We start from the raw sequence: 24,667 nt of genomic DNA on the forward strand, positions 1-24,667 counted from the left end.
TTGTAAATAATACGAATAATTCGGGAAATGATTTTAAAAATATTGTCGATGTGATTTTTCCAAGAAAGCTTTTTGTCAACCGTTACACCCGAAAATGTATTAAAGGTAAAGACCAGTTATGGTCATGCGATTGCATTGTGAAAGAAACGTTGTGGAATCGATCAGAAAAGGTTGATCATGTAGCATCTAGCATCTGCAAGGTTCTGGAATCATCAAAATGATAAGAAATTTGGCCCATTCTTTGTAAAGTTACAAGCACTATACACAGAAAGATGTATATGGGACTACCCTATATCTCTCACAGACCATGAGAGAAACAAATTTACCAAATATATTAATTAGTAGGCGGTTTCCCGGCAATTTTTTTTATCATCATGTATTAGTCAAAACATATTCTTTCACATGATTGGTAATGAGAGCTTCCATTTCATTTTTTTAAATTGGGGCGTTTCCAATACTGGTCTTTACCTTTAAATGAAAGGAATGAAACACACTCCACTTGGTATCTTGATTGCCATTCTTTTCCACCGTATGTCTGCATAATGTGAGTATGTGTGTGTGTGATGTATGTACGTATGTGAGTATGAGTGTGTTGTATGTAAAAATGTACTTGCATATCACTGCCAAATCCGCAATAATTTGAAGTTGGGCGGACGACGGTATGCAACTAGGCGCCATCTTGATTGTGTCTGAAGCACACATTAGGAGTAGATATTGATGAATTATTATTCTTCCGAAAAATGTTTCATTATCAAAGGAGTCTCGATCTGCGTTGTCAACGTTCTTTTGGAATTCACATTACGACGGTTAGAATAGCAGCTGGCGTATAGCTTAGGTGAGATTGAATTTTTTGTGTGTCGATTTGATGGAGTATGACAAAATGTGGGATTTTAAACACGGAAGTAAGATGAAACGAGTGTGTGTGGGTAGTACGTAGACTATGTGGTTTGTGGTGTATTTCTAGGTTTGTAAGAAGTGTTGTAATGGCAAACAGGAGGAGAAAACAAGGTGATATGATGTGGATGAAGCGGAATGAAGCAGTGTATTTTACCTCTATTTTCTTCTATATAAACTGAGGCTTTAAAGCTGAATAGACCCCCTCCCGCGCGAAGCGCGAAAGCTTTAAGGTTTCATCAAATTATAAGAGAAAGAAGACGATTCGCTGTACCGTCCTCGACTCTTAATCTTTGTTTGAATCAAGTTCCCCTGCCTACGCGCGTAGCGCGGAAGCTCTGAAGCTTTATTAGATTATTAAAGAAATAAGACGATTCGTTGTACCATTCTCGACTCTTAATCCTTATCTAAATTCAGTTTCTTTTGACATTTCATTAGAGAAAGAAGACAATTCGCTGTACCGTCCTCGACTCTTAATCCTTTTTTGTATCAAGTTCCCCTTCCTCCGCGGAAGCTGTAGCGCGGAAGCTCTGAGTTTTATTAGATTATTAAAGAAAGAAGAAGATTCGTTGTACCATTCTCGATCGACTCTTAATCCTTGTCTGAATTCAGCCCCCCCCCCCCTCCTACCCTCCCGCGGAAGCTTTGACGTTTCATAAATTATTAGAGAAAGAAGACGATTTGTTGTACCGTTCTCGACTCTTAATCTTTATCTGAATTCAGTCCCTCCCCCCCCCCTCCCGCGCGAAGCGCGGAAGCTTAGACGTTTTATTAAACTATTAGAGAAAGAAGACGATTCGTTGTACCGTTCTCGACTCTTAATTCTTTTTCTTTCTACGTCCTCGTCCTTTCTTCTTTTTTTCTCCCTTTTTTTTTTGGCCGGTGTTTTGGCGTTTTTTTTTTGGGGGGGGGGGGGGCGACCGCCCCCATCGCCCCCTGGCTACGCACCTGTTCTTCCATGGGGTCCAAGATGAGCCAATGTGGACTCTGTGACGAATTCGAATTCGCAAATAATGTTGTCGACAATCAAACCTAACTGCAAAGCATGATGCTTAAGCAACATCTTGTATGGTGTATAAAGTGAAACAAATAATGAAATCATCCCTGATAGTTGTAATCACAATGTAGGGGTATATACCAATATCAAAAACTTGTATATTTTCGCTTTGAGCTTTTCCTTTGCAGGTGCCCTTTTTCCCCAGAAAGTGCCCCCCCCCCCCCACTCTGAAAGTCCCTCGGCCGCCCCTGAGTTACATACATGGATCTAGTGCCTCTTGAACATAAGCTGTTTGTATGTACATAAACAAGCAATACAACAGAATACTCCAGTTCGATATTTTGGAGAAAGATTATTATGTCACAACTTATTATTTGTTGTTGTTGAAAAGCTGATGTAGGTCTATGTATTGTATTCAAACATAACAGGCATAAGATAGTTAAGGTGTTTTTTTAAGATTAGAATGTTATTTAGTTTGAAGTTTTGTTCATAACACCCTTCCAACAATAATTCACCTTCTAAGACTGGTTACAGTTTTTGAATAAAAAAATAGTGCTCTGGTCAGGGCCTTAGGGGAATATTATGCTTATATTTTAGAGCGTATCTGGTATATCTGGGTGAAGAAGGAGATAATGGAAGTTTGTTGTTAGGTAGTTGGAACGTAAGTTTTATATTATGTTTTTAAGAAACAGACAGTTTGTATGAGATCAGGAGTGGAAATTTTCTGTCATTTGAGAACCAAATTTTGCATCAGTGATATTTTTTTTCATTGAATTGAGTTTCCGCAGAGAGGATTCAGTTGGTTTAATTAAAGAAGGAAGAGAGTCAAATTAAGAACCAAAAGCAATATGTTTTTCATTTATTAATTAGAACTTTGTTTTTTGAGATCTCCTTACACAGAATATTGGAATGGGTTTTTTCACGATGAATGTTGTTTGGAGACATCAATATTCATAAAATGTATGTTTCTATCACCAGGAAATAAAGAATTTTCTGTCTACATGAACATTTCCTGGTTGCTTATTAATGCATTTGCCCACTGGTAACATAATACTTTTACAAGTTGATATCCCTCACCTTTGGATTTTTTTTGTGTGGTAATGTCTAAATTTCGTTTAAAAATAGATGATATCAGTCTGGTAGGCCTACACTGCAGGCAAGAGTCAGGACTAACATTTAGCATGTTATTGATTTTATTACCACTCTTATATTCTCTGAAATGTTATCTTTATTGAGGGTGACTTGAAAAAAGTTAATAACTTGGAGGGGAGGGGGTGCAAACTGCCACACGCTTCTACCTCTTGGTTGCTTTGATCCATTGCCGAAAATATTTTGGCACCTATCATCCCCCCCAACCACGGATACAAATCGACACCATATCTCTATTTGTTTTTCTCTCCCCCTCGTGTGTATACATGTATTTCTGATAATCTAGATTTCGATGTTTTAACATATTAATGACATCGCAAACATAATTATGTTTGTATTCATTAAATCTATTTTTCAATACCCCAATTCCTTTGCGTGCACAACATAGTAGTTAAGCATTTTTCATTGTCAAGTAGAACTGCAATCACAGCCTTGACGACTGCGTCTCTACGTGTCAAACGAAAGCATATGGCTCCGAATAGTCTCATTGGACAACGCGGAAATGGTGTGTTGAGGAGGGGAAGTGAGAGTGTTCATGCGTGTGGTAATTGTATAGACATATACAATTACCACACGCATGAACACTCTCATTGTGTCAACAATTAACGACTATCACATGACAGATGGCTAATCATAAATCTACAATGACGAGTAAACTGTACATCACAGTCCACAGATATATGTGTCTTGAACGTATATAGCAGACGGCAATCGGCGGATCAGACGACCCCGGCCCCCCCACTCAGGTTTCGAAATGACCGCATGCGTGTTGCCAAAATGTCCAGTAAAGGGGTACTTTTCGTGCGACAAAGTCCGGCCCGAGAATTGTAAAAAAGGGGTGTTTTTTCTTTTTTTCTCTCATCTCTTTGGACTCCTGAGAAATTATTCCGAATTTAGGGGGGTACATTGAGCATTTTTCCTGATTTAGGGGGGTCTCCAAGGCAGGAAAAGCCCGCGAAAGGGGGGTTCGGAAATGTTGGCAGTCCTCAGATAGGGGGTGCTTTCAAAAAGAGGGAACGAGCATATGCGTACCCTAAATAACACTGAGTGGGGGGGGGGGGCCGGGCAGACGACACTTGATAGTGATTTTGTATGTGAGATTGCTTTGCTAAATATAAAATACAAAAACCTTTTCCAGTGTGTGTGTGTAATTGGGTTTTTACAGACGTGTATCAATCAGATATGATTATTTACGTCTGGGGACCGACTTTTAACGTCACCATCCGAAAGACGTGACTCAGTTTCGAACCTGCGTTCTCGGCTGAATCAGTTTGTAACTTCCACTGTTAGCTGGATTACAGGCGCACGCCACAACGCCTAGCTTTTCCATATCTTTAAACTACCATAATATGACATTGATATCTGATAATTAAGCAGTTAGTAAAATAAACCTACGAAACTACATAATACAATAAAATACTTGACTGAAAATAGGGGAGTTTGAAGTCTTTCGTCTATGGCTGTCTTTTAATCCCCTTGAGAACTTAGTTCGGTGTGGACAATAGCAGTGGTCATCATTGTTATCAACTTTTAAATGTAGGGGGACAATGTTTCAGACCACCCCAACTAATTTTGTCAGACCACCCCAACTAATTTCTTGGAGAGCGATATACGAGATCTCCCTTCACTCCCCCCCCCCCCTATTCAGAGGCGACGCTCGGGGGGAGGGGAGGGGCTCCCTAATTTTCAATTACCCCCAAAGTGCACCCTTTTACATATTAAAGTGCCCTTTTTATTTTTGAAAAGTGCCCTATTACTTTTCACCTATGATAAGTGCCCCTTTTGTTTTGACACGTACCCCTTTTCCTTCGACAAGGCCCCATTTTCCTTTGCTATAAGTGTCCATCGTCCGTTCTCGTAAGTGCCCCTTTTCACTTTTGATAAGTGCCCCCTTCACCTCTGATTATTACCCTATTCAAATTTGGGAGGTGCCCCTTTTACTTTGACAAGCGCCCCTTTTCCTTTGTTTACAGTGCTCCTTCCCCCTTTTAACTCCGAAAAGCGCACCTTTTTTCTTCACATGTGGCCCTTTTCTTTTCGAATAAGTGCCCCTTTTCCTTATGATAAGTGCCCCCATTAAAAAAAGAGCTCCGTCCCCTTGTCATAAGTACTCCTCTTCATATCTGGTCAGTGACCCTTTTCAGGTGCGATAAGTGCCCCCTTTTCCCTTCTAGTAAGGGACCAATCCCCATTTTCATAAATGCCGTTTTTCACCTATTGTAAATGCCCCTTTTCCTTTCTATAGGGACCAATCCCCCTTTTCATAAATGCCGCTTTTCACCTCTTGTAAATGCCCCTATCAAAATATGATGAGACCCCATTTCCGTCGACAAATACCCATTTACAATTCTCACAAGTGCCTCTTTTGTAATCCCTGGTGAGTGCCTCTTTTCAGGTATATGAAGTGTCCCATTTTTACCTATGATAACTTCCCTTTGTTGTTTGACACGTGCTCCTGTCCTTTTCTAATAGGTGTCCGTAAACGTACCCCTATGTTAAAGCGACTAAGAGCAATTACCCCCCCCCCCCCCCCAAAGCTCGTTCGCCTCACTCACTCGCATTTATAGCTGATATATTTATGTTACTTATCAAAATTCTTTTTAGGCTTCTGATGTGAGTAGGACTTATGATAATGTGCTTCTATCTCCATCAGGATTGGGCTTTTTCCTCTTCATAAGATGTAATTTTCGCACGGCGACCTCACAAATCTCAATTTTTTTTCTCCAGAAAGTGCCCTTTTTTTGTTGGTGCCCTCCCTTCTTTGGAAGTCGCTCCGCCACTCCGCACCACCCTCAGTCACGACTCATTTGTCTTTACCGCTACATATTCAGTGACTGGCGACAATTTGTGCCGCCAGCTTTTGTTTTCCCGGCACAAATTGTCGCTAGGGAGGCGAAAATTTGAACTCAGCAAGACCGGCACAAATTATTGTCGTCGTCGACAACTTGTGCCGCAACGGGTGAACCATATTGTGCCTTCTTCCAAAAATGAAACTAAATCGAAGGCGTTGGTCATGTTAGTGGTTCCTGCCTGCAGGCACGTAGCCAGAGTTTGATGTTTGGGGGGGGGGCACATACATGTACTCGATCGACGTCCTGGGGAGGGGTCTAAAAAAGTTCATCCGATCAAGCAAATTTTGGGGAGCACGTGAGATTTGAGAAACAAAGATTTCCAACCGATCGACTCATGTTTTGGCACCTAAAGGGCAATGCAACACCTATTTTTTTTTTTGGGGGGCCCTATATTTCATTGTTGTGCTGCAACTCATGATTGTTTTAAAGTGAATGCCATTAGTGATATTAGAACCAATTACGGTATTTTATAAAACCAGACGTATCATTGAGAGATGCAGGCTTAATATATTTACCTACGTGACATCTATTGTATACGGTGTTAGTTATGTTTACGAAGCATTTAGATTATATTATGGTCGTGTTATTATAATAATAGTGGGTTCTTGTATAGCGCTCATGTCAGTCAGATTTGACCCTCCTGGCGCTCCCGATTATGTAGTAGAAGTAGAAAATCGTTATATATTCATACTAAGTCAGGTTAAACCAACTAGTGTGAACACACCTCATAATATGTGTATGATTAATGTGAGATGTATAGTGACGAGTTCATACCCCTACTATACTAGTGGAGCGAGTAGTAGTAGAGTTAATCCTGATACCAATTCAATAGTCTGTGCATTGGGAGAAGTTTCTCCTGTTTTTATCAGAGATAACTGGTGACATGTCATGACTTATGGCTTTTGGTCAGCGGTAGTCCACCAACAAAAGAGAGAATTTGGTTTTGTAGTACAAGTTTCAGGTCTTGATAAATGAGTTTGTTATGTATTTGTAGTTTCTAACTCTAAATCCCTTTCTCTTTCTCTCGTCTCTCTCTCTCTCTCTCTCTCTCTTTTATTCCCTTTCATAACTGGTTTTCTCTCTTTTGCTGTTTAATATCATATGTGAAGACTGAGTGTGATTTTGTTTGAATATATTCCTTGTATCTTTTATTATACTTTTGTCACTGCATATAGAGAAGAGTTTTGCTAGAATTGAGAAAGTAATTTTGTATTATTTCAGAAAAGGATTTTAGGGTTAATGCGACTATAGACAGGTCGGGAAATTAGAGAAAGTTGGGTTAATGTGTAAAAAGACACAAAACGACTTTAAACTAGTTCACATTGGTCTATAATTACAGTGAGCCGTGTTCGGATTAGAATATAAGCAGCCAGATGTCTATGCCAATGTTGTTTATGAATTTAGAGTAGCTGTGTTCATATTCATATTTAATCCGTATTACATGTACTTGTATTTAGTCTCATTATTATACAGTTATTGACTGGCAGGGGGTGTAATATAACATTCTTTGGACCTGAAGGGAGTTACATTCCCAAGTGGTTATATTTTCCCGAAGCGCGCATCGCTGAGGGAAATATGGTCACGAGGGAAAAATATAACTCTCTTCAGGTCCAAAGAATGTTATATACCCCCTGCCAGTCAATAACTGTTATATTAGATAGCCTTGGGTTTTTTTTTATTTGGGGGGGGGGGGGGGTCCATTTTTTTTGTTGCCCGAAATTTTAATTTTTTTCGGGGACAATCAAAATTACGGGAAAATAATCTGTCGAGACAGTTCAAGAAAAGAAAAAAACTTTTTTTTTTAAATTATAAAAAAAAATTGGGGAAAAAAAAAATTGAAAAAAAAAAAAAAAAATGATTTTTTTTTTTTTTTTTTTTTTTTTTTTTTACCCCAAAAAACATTTTTTGGGGAAAAAAGAAAATGTGGAAAAAGTAATTTTCAAGGGTAAAAAAAATTCGAAAAAAAGAAAATGGGGGAAAAATAAAATAAATAAATAGACGAAAGTTGTCAATGCAAAGAAGAATAGGAATTTAGAACGTGAACGTAAACTAGGCATTGACGAAAGGTCGTCAATGTAATACAAATTCAGATTGAGAACGAGCACAAGGCATTGATGGAAAGTCGTCAACAAAAATTAGGCAATCATAATTATGCTATAACACAATTCCTAAACCCATCATTCATAGCTTTTTCCAGGCATCAGCGCCTTCTTCAAGAAGTTTTAAATTCTTTCTAACGATAAGTGCTTTGTGTAAAATTGGGCAGCATAGGTTGATACTAAACTATTCAGATGATGAGCGACATCTCTTAAAGGTGATTAAATGTGGATGCGTTGGTCAATATCAGTGGGCAGCTTTAGTCGTGTTCACAATACTGTAAAGGTTCTAAAACATGCATAGCATACAAGGACACATTGAGTGTAGACAGAATATCTTATCCAATGAATTAGCAGGAATATTAGAGATGGAATTTCAACCCCAAAAATGGACATTCTTGCAAAGCAAGGACATGCTATAGATTGTATGTTTGGAAGCCAGATTCTGAACTATAAATAGGATACAGTGCTCGTGAACATGAAGACACTTTAACAACCTTTGCCATTCAAGATATGAAATTACTTGTATGCAGTTCTCCTGCTTTCAATCTAGAACCCTCTCCATAGTATTTTGTGCAATTGCTATTGAGTAGCTGAAATACCCTGCCAAAATAAGTATGTTTCTTCAAAGAGATATTTTTCTTAGTTGAAATATTTTGTGAGATTTTGCCAGATGCTAAATTATGTTGAAGACAGTCGTATATCTCTCTACATTGTAGATAATCTTCCCTTTAATGAAGAAAAGGATAAAGCCCCTGGTAGGTAGTCAAATGGACAAAGTTACCAGAAGAATGTGGACCTCACATAATGGGTTCTATTCCCTGCGGTTGGAAAAAAAAATAAGCCTACCTTTGATGCTTGAGCACTGTATCATGGAAACTTGGTTTATGCCTAGGTAATAGTGGTTTTTAGAGGTTTGAGCTGAACCATTACTATTGTCTCTCTGTATCTCTTTGCAGTCAGAATGCCTCCCATACATGAGGCTGCCCGGATAGGCAAACCAGTCCAGATCATCACCACCACTGATAATCATTCCTTTGAGTTGAACCATGAAGCCTTAAAGAAGCTGCTTCTCAATGAGGATGTAAGACACAAGAATGTGTGTGTCGTCTCAGTTGCAGGAGCGTTTAGGAAAGGGAAGTCATTCCTCCTAGACTTCATGCTCAGATACCTCAACAAGCAAGTAAGTCAGTTGCCCATAAATGTACGTATGAAAAAGTAGTACTTCTCTGATTCTTGTTTTATAGTGTTACTGGCTTTCATAGAACCTAAGTAGAGGTATGTCAGATGTTTCTTTCAGCTGCGAAACAGTATGATAAAAGAAGCTTCAAATGCATTCAGAATCGAGGTCGTTGTGAATGATAATTTCAGACTTAATTTTTTTTATCCACGTATAATGCAGACCCTTTTAATTCTTATGTTCACGATGGATAAGACATAAAATTTGATTCGAATCAAAATGTTTGTCGAGACTTATGTCGTATTTTTCCGGTTTTTGCTGATTGCTCATATTCACAGGAATTTGATAATCCTCTGTTGTATCTTATTCTCAGAACTTTCATATTTTATACAGTCATGTTAACTTGTGATTTGTCACTCCCTTGTACAAACCCTTTGTGGAATCTACGTAAGGGGGTATCTCACTAAGCGGCAAATTTAGGTTTCGCCACAGTTTGTAAAAGTTGGCAAACGTTTCGTAAAGGTTACAAGAAAGTTCGCATACAGTTTTCATTGTCGCAAACAGTTTTTCTTGTCGCAAGAAATTTAGAACATATCTCACTGAGCGGCGAATGCTTGAGAACGTAGGGAATTTGGGTTTTGGCCAGGGTGAGTAAAAGGTTGCAAAAGGTTGCAGGAAAGTTCTCAAACATTTTTCATTTTCGCAAAAATTCGCTGAAATGTTGCTAATTGTCGCTAAACGTCACTAAAAGTCGCTGATTTTCGCTAGAAAAGTTGGCGAATCGAAATTCGCAACGTTCGTAAGGGGGGGGGATGGGTGTGGGGGTGCGACACCCCCCCCCGCCCCCCTCCACTTGTCAGAATATTGTCGATAAAATTGCGCTGCCGTCGGGAAAAAAGAGAAAAGGGGGAGGGGAAAAAAGAGAGGGAAAGGGAAAGAAAGAAAAAAGAAAAGGAAAAGAAAAGAAAGAAAGGAAAAGAAAGGAAAGAAAGGAAAGAAAGGGTGTACATACTTTCATGTTCCTTCATGTAATGTTTTATCTATCAGGGATCAAAGGATTGGCTTGGACCAGAAGACCAACCGTTAGCAGGATTTCCCTGGAGGGGAGGTACTGAGAGGGAAACCACAGGGATCTGGGCTTGGAGTAAAGTATTCCTATGTCCTGGACCAGATGGTGAAGAGGTAAGGTTATTCAGAAACACCATACTTGAATGATGTCATCTCTTTTTCATAAATGTGTGCCTGACAGGCAGGCATGCCATATTAGAGCTACAGATTTTATACCATATAGTGATGTACTTTGTTACTTTCTCCAATCACTCATGTGACAGATTGTGGAAAAGAAATAATGTGATCCTTAAATATTCTCAATCAATCATTGTATCCTGAAATAAATATAATTTGTCTTAAATGATTTTGAATGCACAATTCAGTCTTTGGTTTTAAAGCACTGTCAAAATTAAATCCCTGTATTCAGTCTATGGAAATGTGTAGATTCGGTGAGCTATGAGTTATTTTTATAAACTTATTAACACATAACATGAAGCATGTTTAGTTACCATCTAAAATTATTTTATTTGTTCATATGATTATGAACAGCAACAACAATTGGGCATGTTGACATCCATTAGCATTGCCTGGTAGTCTAAAGTTCAATGTTGACCGCAAAGATGGATAATTATTTAATAAAATCTTATTGAAGAATAATTGAGTAAATTCTGTTCTTATAGTCTGAATACTAAATTCTGGAGGTTACAATATAATGGGATACAAAAAATAATTACAGTCTTTACACAGTGCTTCACAATAATTAAACAAAAGCAGCAATAAATAAATTTATCTTTATGGTATCATGAAAAAATGGGCATATTTTATATTGACCTAAACACATTACTATTGATATATTCCTATAATGAAACTTTGTAATGCAGGGTGGATTTTTTAAACCCATTTTTTTTTTTGGGGGGGGGGGGGGGCGGCGGTGAATTCATGGGGAATAGAAGTAGGTGCAGAATAGAAGTAGGTACAGATTCTTTTCAGTGGTGTAAACAATTGATTTAATGAAGAACTAGATTAGTTTTTACATTACATGTAACTACACATGTAGGATAGCTTCTAGTGAAGACCTAGAACTTAAATCTGGAATGAATAGTGTCTGAATTACAAGTTAAATGGATCCCAAACCTGCCTAATATAGGATTTAGATGTAAACCTAGTTAAAACGTATCTGTTAAAAATAATTTCAAAACATGATATTGTATACATTACTTTTCTGCCATGGTTCTCATAACTTAATGGTTAGTAAATTGATTAATTAGAAATAGACACATGCATATGTGCAAATTTGAGTTGCTTAAAAAAAAATTAAAAAAAGATTTTATGTATGTATAACCAGTATTTGAAAGTGAAAGTTAAACTTGTTATTATTTGTAGGTTGCAGTGATCTTAATGGACACACAGGGAGCCTTTGATTCAGGGTCAACTGTCGAAGAATGCGCTAAGATGTTTGCTCTAAGTATCATGAATAGCTCACATCAGGTGAGTTGGTTGGTTGCTGTACAACTTATATGCTCATTCAGATATGACGTGGTAAAACTACGGCAGTTTTTTTTAAATTATTTTTGTCATGCAATGTGCTTCTTATTTCTGTATCTTATAACACAGTGTTCAATGAATATGCAAGTCCTGCAATGCACGTAGTTTCCTTTCATTTACATGTTTAAAAAAATATCTGATAAACCTTTTAAAGGCCCTATCCTACTGAGCGGCGAATGCTTGCGAACGTAGCGAATTTGGATTCGCCAACTTTTCTGACGAATGTTGGCGAAAATCGGCGACTTTTAGTGACGTTTAGCGACCATAAGCAACATTTGAGCGAATGTTTCTGAAAGTGTTTGCGAAAGGCAGTTGGCGACTATAAGCGAATGTAAGCAAATGTTAGCGACAGTTTTTGCGAAGATTAGCAAGTATTTGCCAATCATTTGCCACTATTTCGTCCCTATTTTCACGAAGTGACGGTAGTGAATGGTAATCCCATACAATTTGTGTGCGGAATTTCCTCACTACCGTCACTTCGTGAAAACAGGAACGAAATTTTGTGAACGTTTGAGACCTTTTGAGAACTCCTGGTACTCGATTTTATAAAGGAACCATATGGTAACGTGGTCGCTAGCATTGGCGAAACAAAGAGAACCGACGATAACAAAGAGCGACGCCGTCTTACAACCGTTTGCAAAGGCTAAAGATTGGTTTGCAAAGGCTTACGACTGTTTTGCAAACGTCTGCAATTGTTTGCGAAACAATAAAGTCGCAGAGAAATTTTGAACACGTTCAACATTTCTTTGCGACAAGAAAAACTGTTTGCGACAATGAAAACTGTTTGCGAACTTTCTTGCAACCTTTTGCAAACTTTTTCGAACCCTGGCGAAACCCTAAAAGGCCTATCTCACGGAGCGGCGAATGCTTGCGAACGTAGCGAATTTGGGGTTTCGCCAGAGTTTGTAAAATGTTGTATAAGGTTGCAAGAAAGATCGCAAACAGTTTTCTTTGTTGTAAACAGTTTTTCTTGTCGCAAAGAAAGAACATGTTCAAAATTTCTTTGCGAATTTATTTTTCCGTAAACAGTTGCAGGCGTTTGCAAAACAGTCGTTAGCGTTTGCAAAACAGTCGTAAGCCTTTGCAAACGGTTGTTAAACGGTTTTGCTCTTTGTTTTCGTCAGTTCTCTGTGTTTCGCCAAAGCTAGCGACCACGTTACCAAATGGTTCCTTTATAAAATCGACCCATTGAGTACCAGTAGTTAGCAAAAGGTCTCAAACGTTCACAAATAGTGGCAAAGGATTGGCAAATAGTTGCTAATCTTCGCAAAAGTTGTCGCAAATATTTGTTTACAGTCGCTAATAATCGCTAACTGCCTTTCGCAAACACTTTCGGAGACATTGGCTCAAATGTTGCTAATTGTCGCTAAACGTCACTTAATGTCGCTGATTTTCGCCAACATTCGTCAGAAAAGTTGGCGAATCCAAATTCGCAACGTTCGCAAGCATTCGCTGCTCAGTTAGATAGGCCCTTAAATTCGCTACGTTCAAAATCATAGGGCCTTTACTGATGAATTGTCTTCTTGACTCAACTATCTGCACAACATGTGTAATAAGTTAAGCCAAGGTCACAACTGGCCATGCACCTTTCTGAGACATGTCTGTTTGTTTTGAGAAGTTGCCATTTATTTATCCATTTAAAAAATACGCTGCGGTTTACCAAGGCATATCTGAAAGAGCCTCTATAAAAATATAGAGGCAAAGCTTACAGGCTAATTAAAGTCCACTCCAAAAATAATTTGCATTTAATAGATGCAGAAAAACAAGAGAAACATTGCACAACAAATTTGAGTAAAATCATGAATTTTTGAAAAAGTATGACAAATTTTGGAACAATAGAAATCACTACACACATTGCGAATTTAGTTATCAGTTTGTGACGTCATTGTCTCACTATTTATCAATAGCTTTACATATGTTTATCCCATTAATTTCCATTTTTATCCCCTAAAACTTGATTTTCCCTTGTCTATATACCCAGGTTATATGATTTGTATAATACTGCGTGCATGACATTTCACAAAATCTTTTGTGAACTTTGAAGAATTGACACTATTGATCTGAGTATTGTATATTCATAATCATTGAGTTTTATATATTAAATACTTAGCCAAAATTCAAATTTGTCATGATTCAAATGAAAAAAAATTACTCTATATTAGAGCATCCACACAAAAACATATCATACTATCAATATAATTTGGATGCTGGTGTGAAGAAATAAGATTCTTAGGAGGAAAATGGAAAATTTATATTATCAATATAAAATAAACAATTAGTGGATAGTGAGGCAATGACGTCACAGACTCATGGGTGAGTTGCCAATGACGTCACAGACTCATGAGTGAGTTGCTAATTTGTCCTGTGATTTTCAAAGTTTTCCATCTCATTAAAAATTCATAACTTTCTTATTATTAGTTAACCGATTTTGCTCAAACTTTTTTGATTGGTTTGTCTGATTTTTCTGCTTCTATTGAAGGTAAATTATTTTTGGAGTGGACTTGCCCTTTAAGATGTGCTGTTGGTTTTGAGGGAATATTTTACTGATAAGTGCTGATGGCTCAAAAATACAGGATTCATTATATACTGGTATAATTATATCCTTGTATTAAATCCCTACATCACTGTAGAGTAAAATTGTTATCATCTGTTCTTTATACCTTACAGGTTTTGAACTTGAGTCAAAATATTCAGGAGGATGACCTACAGCATTTACAATTGTTTACTGAGTATGGAAGACTGGCTATGGAGGAGGAGAGTTCTGAAGCCAAACCATTCCAGGTCAGTCACTAATGTATTGGCAACAACTGCAAAATCTTTAACTAGTCAAATTCCTAACTTCCGAACGTTAGACTCAGCTCTATTCATAAGCCCAATCATAATACCTAACCTGAAATCCAATGGCATCAATATCTTCATCATATTTTTGTTGAGTGGATTGGCACTGGAATGAGTTGCAATAATCATGCATTCAAGCCCTAGCCCCCCTCTCAGTGTTATTTAGGGTACGCATATGCGTGTTCCCTCCTTTTGAAAACACCCCTCTAAGTCCGGTGTATAAAGTCAATACGGGCCGGATTTTTGTGTACTACGAGCCGGACTTTGGTGCGTGGAAACTGGAAAGTACCCCTATATCGGACATTTTGGGAACACGCATGCTGTCATTCCGACCCCGGAGTTGGGGGGGGGGGGGGGGCTAGCCACTTTGTGAATTTAGCAAGGTTTTTCATCAATATTGCTTCTGTAGAATTATAAGTGTGTATGGATTGTGAATGAAGATTGTAAAAGCTTGTTCACTGATCACACAACATAACTCTATATTTATTTTTAGCTACGAGGCAGCAAGGTTGCACTGACAATAAAATACGTGATAAACTGTTTTCCCTCTTCGTTATTTTATTGAGAAATATAAATTGTAGACTAAACACAAAGTGTAGTCATGCAAGCAAATAAATGATTCAGAATAAGAATCACATGAATGAGAATTGAGAATATTGCACGGAGGTTACATTAATGGCCAATAATAAATTAGATGGATGGACATGATCAATTTAATGAATAAATATAGAGTTTACGACATAGTAGAAATGATGTCGAAAGTCCAATAATGACGACGGGTGAAGAACGAAGGAAGGGGCTCACGCGATGATAATGCGGTGGCTTGATGACGAAAATGCGTCTTCGATGTCGTGCCTGAAGAACCGTGAAGACGCAATGTCGACGCGAATGCTCGTGATGATGAAGACGCTCTCAGGCGAGAAGAGAAGAAAAGAGATGTGGCTCTCGAAGACGAAGCAGTGAGTCGCTCGATGTCGGAGGGTAAGGAAGAAATGAAGACATCAAAGCCGGTGGTAATGCAGATCAGAGCAGTGAGTCGCTCGATGGATGAGCCAAACTGTGATGTATGGTCAATTTAAGAGAGCTGCGGTGAATCGAGCTCGTGGTGAATGGTCAGGCAAGGCTACGGTGAGTCGAGCTTGTGTGGGTGAACAATCTACCGGAGCGAAGGAACTGGTAGCTCCCAGCGGAGAACCAAGCGTCAGTCCTGATGTCGGTCCTGATTAAACGTTCCACTGAAAGACTCCTAGCGCACTGGAGAGGGCAGAGAGAGAGAGAGAGTAAACGTGCCATTGCAAGAGGGTGATATGCACGGCAAAATAATAAGCCCAGAGAGACAATCTTGACTCGACTGTCATGGTAGCAGGTGTTGTCAACTCGACTGAGGTGTAAGTAGGATTGAACCAAACCTCACGTGTTGAGATACGCGGTGTGAACGATGCGCGAACCCCCCCCCCCCCTCCCCTCCCCCTCCGGGAACGGAGGGACCGCATGCGTGTTTCCAAAATCTCCGGCTCGTAACAAAAGAAAAGGGTCTACCCGTATTGACTTTACACACCGGACTTATGCTGTAAAGGGGGGGGGGGGTGCTGAAAAGGCTCGTATATAACAAAAGAAAAAGGTCTACCCGTATTGACTTTACACACCGGACTTATGCTGAAAAAAAGGGGGTGCTGGGAACACGCATATTATGCTTAACCTAAATAACACTGAGTGGGGGGCGGGGCGAAACCACGGTGCTCGATTGGAGGAACACACGTGGTCCGAATAAATGAATATAAATAAGTAGCGTGATGGAAAATTACTAAGAACATGAATGTACAGTAAAAGTAGTGCGAATGTATGAGACGCTACACTTCTCTCCACCAATGTATATAATTAGGTGAATTAAATGCAAACATCAATCATTACAGTTGGATTAGCATTTAAATGATGGTTGCCAAGTATGCCCTGTGTGAGTGCAGGATTTTAAATAATTCCAATAATGCTGGGTGGTAAGAAAACACTGTAAAACGATCAGTTCTTAGTATTGTAGTTATTCGTCTGCATGATATTTTGATAATATGTCTGATATTTCACGCTTGTTGAATCACTTGAAGATGAGAAGTATCTGTGTTTGTCTTGTTAACAATAATAAGTTCATGCTATTACTTATTTCTATTTTGATGTTAGTCTTTGATGATCCTGGTTCGTGATTGGAGCTACCACTATGAATATGACTATGGGGGAAGTGGAGGTTCCAAGTTCCTTGACAAGAGGTTGAATGTAAGTATTAAACACACAATCAATATAGTGTTTCATGTTATAAGTAAATATTCTGCTATTAAGATGAGTTATAATAATCCTAGCTACATTGATGTTTAGTTGCAGTTTTTGTTTATTTGTTAGTTTTGAATTGGGTTCACCTTTATTTGTAATGTGTATTCTTTTTTTTTAATTACACGTGAAATGCATAAAATTATATCAGAAAGGAGTTTTATTTTCGTGTTAAAAAAATGGCTTGTGCTTTAAATACCTTTGATCACAGGTACTCCTGGACATCCACCCCCGGATAACCACTTCCAGTCAACTACCCTCTAGGACAACAACCCCCTAGGAAAACTACCCCTAGGGCAACCACCCTCTAGGACGACTACCCCCTGGGACAACTACCCCCCAGACAACTACCCCAGACAACTAACCTCTACGACAACTACCCCCTACGACAACTACCTCCCGGATAACTACCCCCGGACAACTACCCCCTACGACAACCATCCTCTAGGACAACCACCCCCCGGAAAGCTATCCTAGTGGTAGGTGTCTTGGGGTAGTTGTCCGGGGGTAGTTGTCCTAGGGGGTAGTTGTCCTAGGGGATAGTTGACTGGGGATTGTTATCCAGGGGTGGATGTCCAGGGGGTAGGTGTCCGGTGCCATATTGTACATGTTTATGTAAGATTCAATCAGGAATTTGATCTAGAAGGATGGTGTGAAACGATCGAAGTACTTTTGCATTTTGGAAGTGTCCACTAACATATTTTTCACCCTTGTTGTTACTTGTTGTTGTTGGAAGTTCTCCTTACTGTTTATTTTCATATAATGGTTGCCAATCAACGGTATTATTGAATTATCTTCTTTTGTGGTTTTCATCTATGTTGTACTGACAGGAATCAGCTAGGCATAGAGATTTACAGGATGTGAGACGTCATATCACAAGCTGCTTCAAGAGACTTGGCTGCTTCTTGATGCCTCATCCTGGTCTAGCTGTAGCTAACAATCAAGACTTTGATGGTAGATTAGCAGGTAGGTGATTTAACTTCCTAAACAATAATTGAAAGTTATGCTATCATTAAATACGTTTCACCTACTAGGAAAATTCCCAATGAAAAGGATAAAGACTCCTGTATTTTAATAAATATCAAATTGATTGATATAGTGCAAGACGCTTTTTTGTATTATCGTCTATTATTATTGTCTTATTAACACATAGAGGAACCGAATATCTAAAGGAAAAATGAAATTTCTAAATTCCTACATTCTGTTGACAAAGTATATATGAACATTACTATCAATTTCAAGAAATTAATGTTAATTTTCATTTTAAAATAATGTTATTCGTAACAACCCAATGAACTAAGACGGGAAGGGATTCAAATTTGTCAGTTTGTTTAAACCCTTTTAAAGGTACCAATTTACAGCCAACATCAAATTATTTAGAACTTTGCAGGAATTATGAACATGTCACGTATGTCCTATCTATGAAATTTAAACGTTAACAGTGTCCTAATATTCAAATTATGCAAGGAAACCCGTTTACTTTCTAGACTTCACTGTCAGACACTATTAAGTGACTGACTGACTTCTTTTTTTTTCTTTGGTAATAACATACGTAAAATGAGCTGCAAAGCGTACATGAGCATTTTTCGTCTACATCAATAACCCAATTCTAGTAATAGCCAAAATTAAACTGATTGAATCTTGGCGCAGCATAAAACGTACGACCATTCGGCCTGTGGCGGATCCAGGGGGGGGGGGGGGGGCCTTGAGAAACAAAATCATGTAAAAACACGTGATTTTTACCTTTGTGGGGGGTTGGACCCCCCCCCCCCCCCCGCGCGCTCAAGAGGGGGGGGGGGTGCAAATTTTCAAATTTTCGGGAGCAAAAAAAAAAAGTTGGGCCCCCTCCCTTAAGAAATCCTGGATCCGCGCCTGATCCGGCACAATGGTCTAAAAATCAGACTATTACTTTAGTGATTGCAATCACTAAAGTCAATTCGAAAACTAATGGTCTGAAAGACTTTTTCAAGCCCTTTCGTTTGGAGGGAAATTTTAAATTAGCATTTTTTTTCCATTTTGTTGGCCTGCAAATGGGACATAGTACTTTTTAAAGCTTTAAGAATTCAGCTCATGATCCAAAATCATTTTGTTTTCTTCTTGATTTCAGGTATCAGTAAAGATTTCAAGACCTATCTGCAGGAATTAGCTCCTCTTCTTCTTTCGAAGGAAAATCTGATTGTCAAGGAGATCAATGGCACTAAGGTCACGTGTCAGGCACTTCTAGAGTACTTCAAGGTCAGATTTGATATTACACTGACTCTAACCTATTATTCGGTAGAAAGATATACTTCTAATTCAAACCAAATAATTACATAATCAATGTCGCAGCTTTAATGGCCTTCTGGTAATACAGCAATCTACATTTGCCAAATGCAGCCGAGCTAAAGCCGGGGTAATAATTGTGGAGCGCCGGGATTATAGAGTCTGACAGGCCTGAGCGCTTCATATACATAATACACACATTGTTGTTGTTGTTATTGGGTTTTAAGGCCTTCCAATCTGGCTATACCACAGAACTAGACGAAACGTATTTTACAGTTGTGTGTGCTATACTGCTCAAAGTGGCCGCTCGGTTCATTTTCCCTGACAGTCGGCCTATTTTTCAAGATGCCCACCGGCATTTTTATTTTTGTTTTTTATTTTTCAGAAAAAGATCATTTTAGCAGTGAAATTGTTTTCTTTAAAAAAATTATTAAAAAATAAAAAATAAAAAAAAGGAGGCGGCCCCCAAAAGGAAGAGGGCGGGGACGCTAAACATGTATAATTGTGTGTAATGGGCTTATAGCTAAACTGATGACTCTTAAGTTTCCCTGTAGCTCACAATGCGCATGTATCCACTCAAACTTTATGTCTATACCAAAAGCGCTAATTGTGTCACTTTCTCCGATATTTCTATAATTATACTAGATTTGTTCATGTTTTAATAGCCTGCAGGGCAGGCATCGAATCTGATGATGTTACTACAGATACTCAAAGAAAGTCCTCTATTTATTGTAGGGCTAGGATGGTCGCTGTCAGTTTGGTAGTCATAATATTTACTGGGGTGGTTCTATAAACTCTACTTATCTTAAATTTTGTAATATAAAAAGCTGCACCTGTTAGACCATCATCAAGTTTGGATCCATCTATTTAATCTTCAAATAGTTATTTCATTTTATTGAAATATTTTCCAATGCACAATTTAACTGCTGTATTGGAAGCCTGTCTACGGAACTCTGAGGGGGGCTCCCAGCACTCGACCTGAATCGCTGCTAAGGATTTGTCGTATTGTATAAACAGACATGGGCAGATAAGGGCAATTTATACCAAAATTGTAAAACCCACCGAGATGAATACTGGATACGTGTATGCAATGTGGTTATGTTATCATCATTTATTTATGCATCGATGGGTACGTTCTAAGTTATGCCTAGGTCACATATAAACCGGGCCGCGTACGATTTTCCCTACCCGGCGGCTTGCGGTGGATTTAAAGACCGTGCGGGAACCTTCCGATTGTCATTTCTATGGCATGTGTGGTCACGTTTTCTGCGGTGCTCAGGAGGTGCCCGGCGAAAATTGGTCGAGTGAAATGCAAGGCGCCCGTAAAAGTGCCGGCCGGTGAGCTCACGGGCTCCGTCCGATGAGCAGGTGCACCCAGGGCTCCCGGAAGGTGCCTTGCCGGGGCCCGGCTGGGGCCTCAAGGCGCCCGGACGGGTGACGTGCGGTGCACTGAACTATGTGTCCTGTGACATCCGCACCTCCTGTATTCAAAGCTGCGTTGTACATGTTGAGATGCCGCCGTGAGGGGGCCGCACGGGCAATATTCATTTCAATTGGCCCCCGGACGGCAGACGCTCGGTGTTGTGCATATCACCGGGGCTGTTGAGTGGCCCGTGAGGGAACCGTAGGGTAGACGTACGACACCCTCGAGCACCGCAAGGCGCCCGTAAAGATTTTTCAAAGGAATTTACCCAACAAAATCGTGAGGGGCCCTACCTACGGGCCCCTTACGGGCTTTCTACGGCCTAACGGGCAGGATAAAATGCCGGGGGAATTGGGAGCAGCCAACTCAGCACCACGGCGCCCGTACGGCTTTAAAAACTGTCCCGGCGCCCTGTAGGAACTTTACGGCAACCGGCCGGACACCGGCCGAAAAATCCCAAAATGTCTGTCTTTACTCGCCGTACGGGCCCCGGAGTGTATATTTGAAAGCCCCATAACGCAATATGCATTCAGGCATTCATATACATTTGATTTCTTGTCCAAACTCATATTCCTAAAATTGGCTTTATCCTTTTTCTCTACTAGTTCTTGTAATTGAGTTTTAAATGTGTTTCCATGTACAATCAAACCTGCTTTAGTGACCACCTGTCTACAAAGACCACATTTTTGTTCCACTTGAAAATGGTTTCTCTTTGAAAAATGTACTAAAGGAACCTGACTACAAAGATCAATTTTTGTTTTTCCCATTCTGGCGGTCGCTAGAGACAGGTTTGACTGTAGTTTGTATTTGTACAATACTCTATCTTTTCATGCTGTTTGGTTCAGGCTTACATCACTATCTACAAGGGAGACGTTTTACCTGAACCTAAGACTATACTACAGGTAAGAAGAAAGATGTATGACCAAATTAATGATGTTACAGTTTCCAATTGCATCTAACATGTATCTTTTGTAATATTGCAGGGGAATAGTAAAGGAAATCATCTATATATTATCAATATAAACTTTGATTCAACTTCCCATAACACTTCACCTAGAAAGAATAAAGTCATTTCATTATAAATATAATTTCATATAACGAGTTCTGTGTTAAGTTCAAGCTGGTTATTTTCATTAAGACATATGAATTTGAAATGGGCCAATAATTTTTAGTACATTAATAGTAATAGCCTTATTACATAAAAAAAACACGTTTCTGTGATGCTTTAAGGCATTGAAAGAATTACATTGTTTTAATGCTGTTGATATGATTCCAATTTGTATTTTATCCATCATAGAATTGATGTGTTTAACCATCCGCCGGGTATGCATTTACTTAATTTGTTGTATAGGCGACAGCAGAGGCCAATAACTTAGCTGCAGTAGCAAGTGCTTTGGACAAATACACTAAGGATATGGAACAGGTGAGGAAAGTTTTGTAGTAGATAGAACAACAACAGTATAAATGCTGCCATGTTCATATTTCATGCATTAAAGTGATTGTACTACGCTAGTGCCTAGCATTTACCATTGTCATGCCACAACAACTCTAATTTGTTGATAAGAATCAAAAGTTCTTGGTTGGGTGCATGCTCGCATGTTCGTGTATGTTTAGAGTCACAATGTGGGTTACATTACATGAGAAACAGTTGGATATATTGCTTGTTCATATATGACGCTGCAGCAGTTTTTTTTTTTAATTTGGACGTAAAGTGTAATAGCTATATATAGGCGTAACATTTCTTTGTCTTATAATACAGAGCTCAGTGAATAAGTGCAAGTCCTTTGCTGCGCGTAGTTGCCATTCTGCGTTTAAATACAAAGTTGCAGCTTTTTGTGGCGCTTTACCCCGCCATATCTAAACGAGCCTTTATGCCTAGGTCACATTTGCCGCGGCGGCCATGGGCTCTAAAATATCTACGGCCAATAGCAATTAGGCCCCCCCCCCCCCCCCCCCCAAAAAAAAAAAAAAAAAAAAAAAAAAAAAATGTTGTATTGCTCTTTAGGTGCCAAAACATGGGTCGGTCGGTCGGTCGGAAATCTTTTTTTTTTCTCCCTCTTTGGGCTGACTTTTCCGCAAAAAAAACGGTAAATAAAAAAAATTGATTAAAAAGCCGACCGTAGATTTCATGATTTTGGGATCGGTCGCAAAGGGAAATACAACATTGTTAAACGACCTTATAGGGCCACTATACATAGTCGCAAACGGTAGTAGTCAATAATAATAACAACATTTATAATGCGCACATATCCACCCCAAGAGATGCTCAAGGCGCCTAACAAGGTAAGTACATTGAACGAAAATAATATAACATAATTAAATATAATTCAACAACGTTAATTACATCAGATTGTGAAATACACTACGTCTTAAATAAGGAATTCAGACATTAGATAGGTTTTCAATTGTTTTTGGAACACATTTTGATTCGCTGACATTTTGATTGAATGGGGTAGGGAGTTCCATAACCGGGGTGCAGCAGCTGTAAAAGCTCTGTCTCCCCAACTCCTCTTTGTTCTTAACTGTGTTAAATTTGTTGAATTAGAGGAACGAAGACCTGCACGAGAACTTAAAGAGATATTAAGAAGAGAGGAAATATATTCAGGGACTGATCCATTTAGTGAACGGTAGGTGAGTAGTAGAATTTTATATTTGATACGCTGTTCTATTGGAAGCCAGTGAAGGTTCTTGAGTATTTGAGTAGTATGGGTCGAACGTTTAGATTTAGTGACAAGGCGGGCAGCTGCGTTTTGAACCTTTTGTAGTTTGTGAATTTGGTATGTAGTCACATATGTTAGCTGGATGTATTTTTCACTGAGTGTACTAGATCTTGGACTGTATGAATAGTTTTATAACTTGGTGTATATAAAATGGAAAGCTGAATTCCTATCTGCTGAATCAAAATTTGGACAAAGATTATAATAGGATATATGAGCTAGCAGATGGTCGGAACCTCTTTTGAAGGCATAACAGTTTTGCCATCCATTCTCAGTCTTATGCAGGGCTATATCCTTCTTGTATGTGATACAGGTATGTGGAGGTGACAAGCCATACCTGAGTCCAGATGAGCTAAAGAAGAAACACAATCAAGTTGAGGAAGCAGCCATTAATCAATTCAGAAAAGTACGCAAGATGGGAGGAAGGCAGTACAGCCAGCAATATGAGGAGGAACTTTTAGCTCAGATGAAGACTTACGAGCAGCAGTATATCAAACACAATGAAAACAAGAAGCCGTTCAACATGAAAACCATACTCCCAACGTACAACACGCCATTGGTGATTGGAATAGTAGGAGGCTTGATTATTGTATGCTTTTGTACGATTACACCGATTTCCGTTATAAGGCCAGTCAAGACGGTAAAGCAGATAGCTGATGTTCTTAAAGGTATTACAAAGTGTTGGTAAAACTATCTAATTCATCTGAAACTCTTTGATGTTATAACAATATGCTATAGGAATATCTTTAACCAATCTCCCCAGCTGAAATACTTTTTTTTTTTAGTGAATTAAACAGTAATTAATAAATCAATTATTAGTTCCAAGCTGACAAAAGTAATGAACACACAACAATAACGAGCTAACTTCCCCTAAAGGGTAGAAATAAACAATAATATTAATATATTACATTTATAAAGCGCTTAATACAATGTTTCTAATCGCTTAACAAAAATAAAAAGTAATGTTAACCTACAAATTACAACAATATAATAATACATGATTCATAATTCTAATTCAAAGCTGCGTTGTACATGTTGAGATGCCGCCGTGAGGGGCCCGCACGGGCAATATTCATTTCAATTGGCCCCCGGACAGCAGACGCTCGGTGTTGTGCATATCACCAGGGCTGTTGAGTGGCCCGTGAGGGAACCGTAGGGTACACGTACGACACCCTCGAGCACCGCAAGGCGCCCGTAAAGATTTTTCAAAGGAATTTACCCAACAAAATCGTGAGGGGCCCTACCTACGGGCCCCTTACGGCCTTTCTACGGCCTAACGGGCAGGAAAAAATGCCGGGGGAATTGGGAGCAGCCAACTCAGCACCACGGCGCCCGTACGGCTTTAAAA

General features: G+C 39.1%; 1 protein-coding gene across 1 annotated transcript; it reads left to right on the forward strand.

Annotated features, from left to right (window-relative positions):
* Nucleotides 1-673: 673 nt before the first annotated feature.
* On the forward strand, nucleotides 674-24,254 carry LOC115922597 (atlastin-2-like). Its single transcript, XM_030981741.1, has 11 exons — nucleotides 674-835; nucleotides 8,948-9,171; nucleotides 10,216-10,350; nucleotides 11,602-11,706; nucleotides 14,431-14,544; nucleotides 16,774-16,870; nucleotides 17,755-17,883; nucleotides 19,025-19,152; nucleotides 21,448-21,504; nucleotides 21,954-22,025; nucleotides 23,633-24,254. Exons 2-11 carry the CDS (start codon nucleotides 8,953-8,955, stop codon nucleotides 24,005-24,007), a joined length of 1,431 nt encoding a protein of 476 aa, XP_030837601.1. The 5' UTR covers nucleotides 674-835; nucleotides 8,948-8,952; the 3' UTR covers nucleotides 24,008-24,254.
* Nucleotides 24,255-24,667: the final 413 nt, after the last annotated feature.

This window comes from Strongylocentrotus purpuratus, unplaced genomic scaffold (genome assembly GCF_000002235.5).
Source record: "Strongylocentrotus purpuratus isolate Spur 01 unplaced genomic scaffold, Spur_5.0 spur5_scaffold_12, whole genome shotgun sequence".
NCBI lineage: Eukaryota > Metazoa > Echinodermata > Echinoidea > Camarodonta > Strongylocentrotidae > Strongylocentrotus > Strongylocentrotus purpuratus.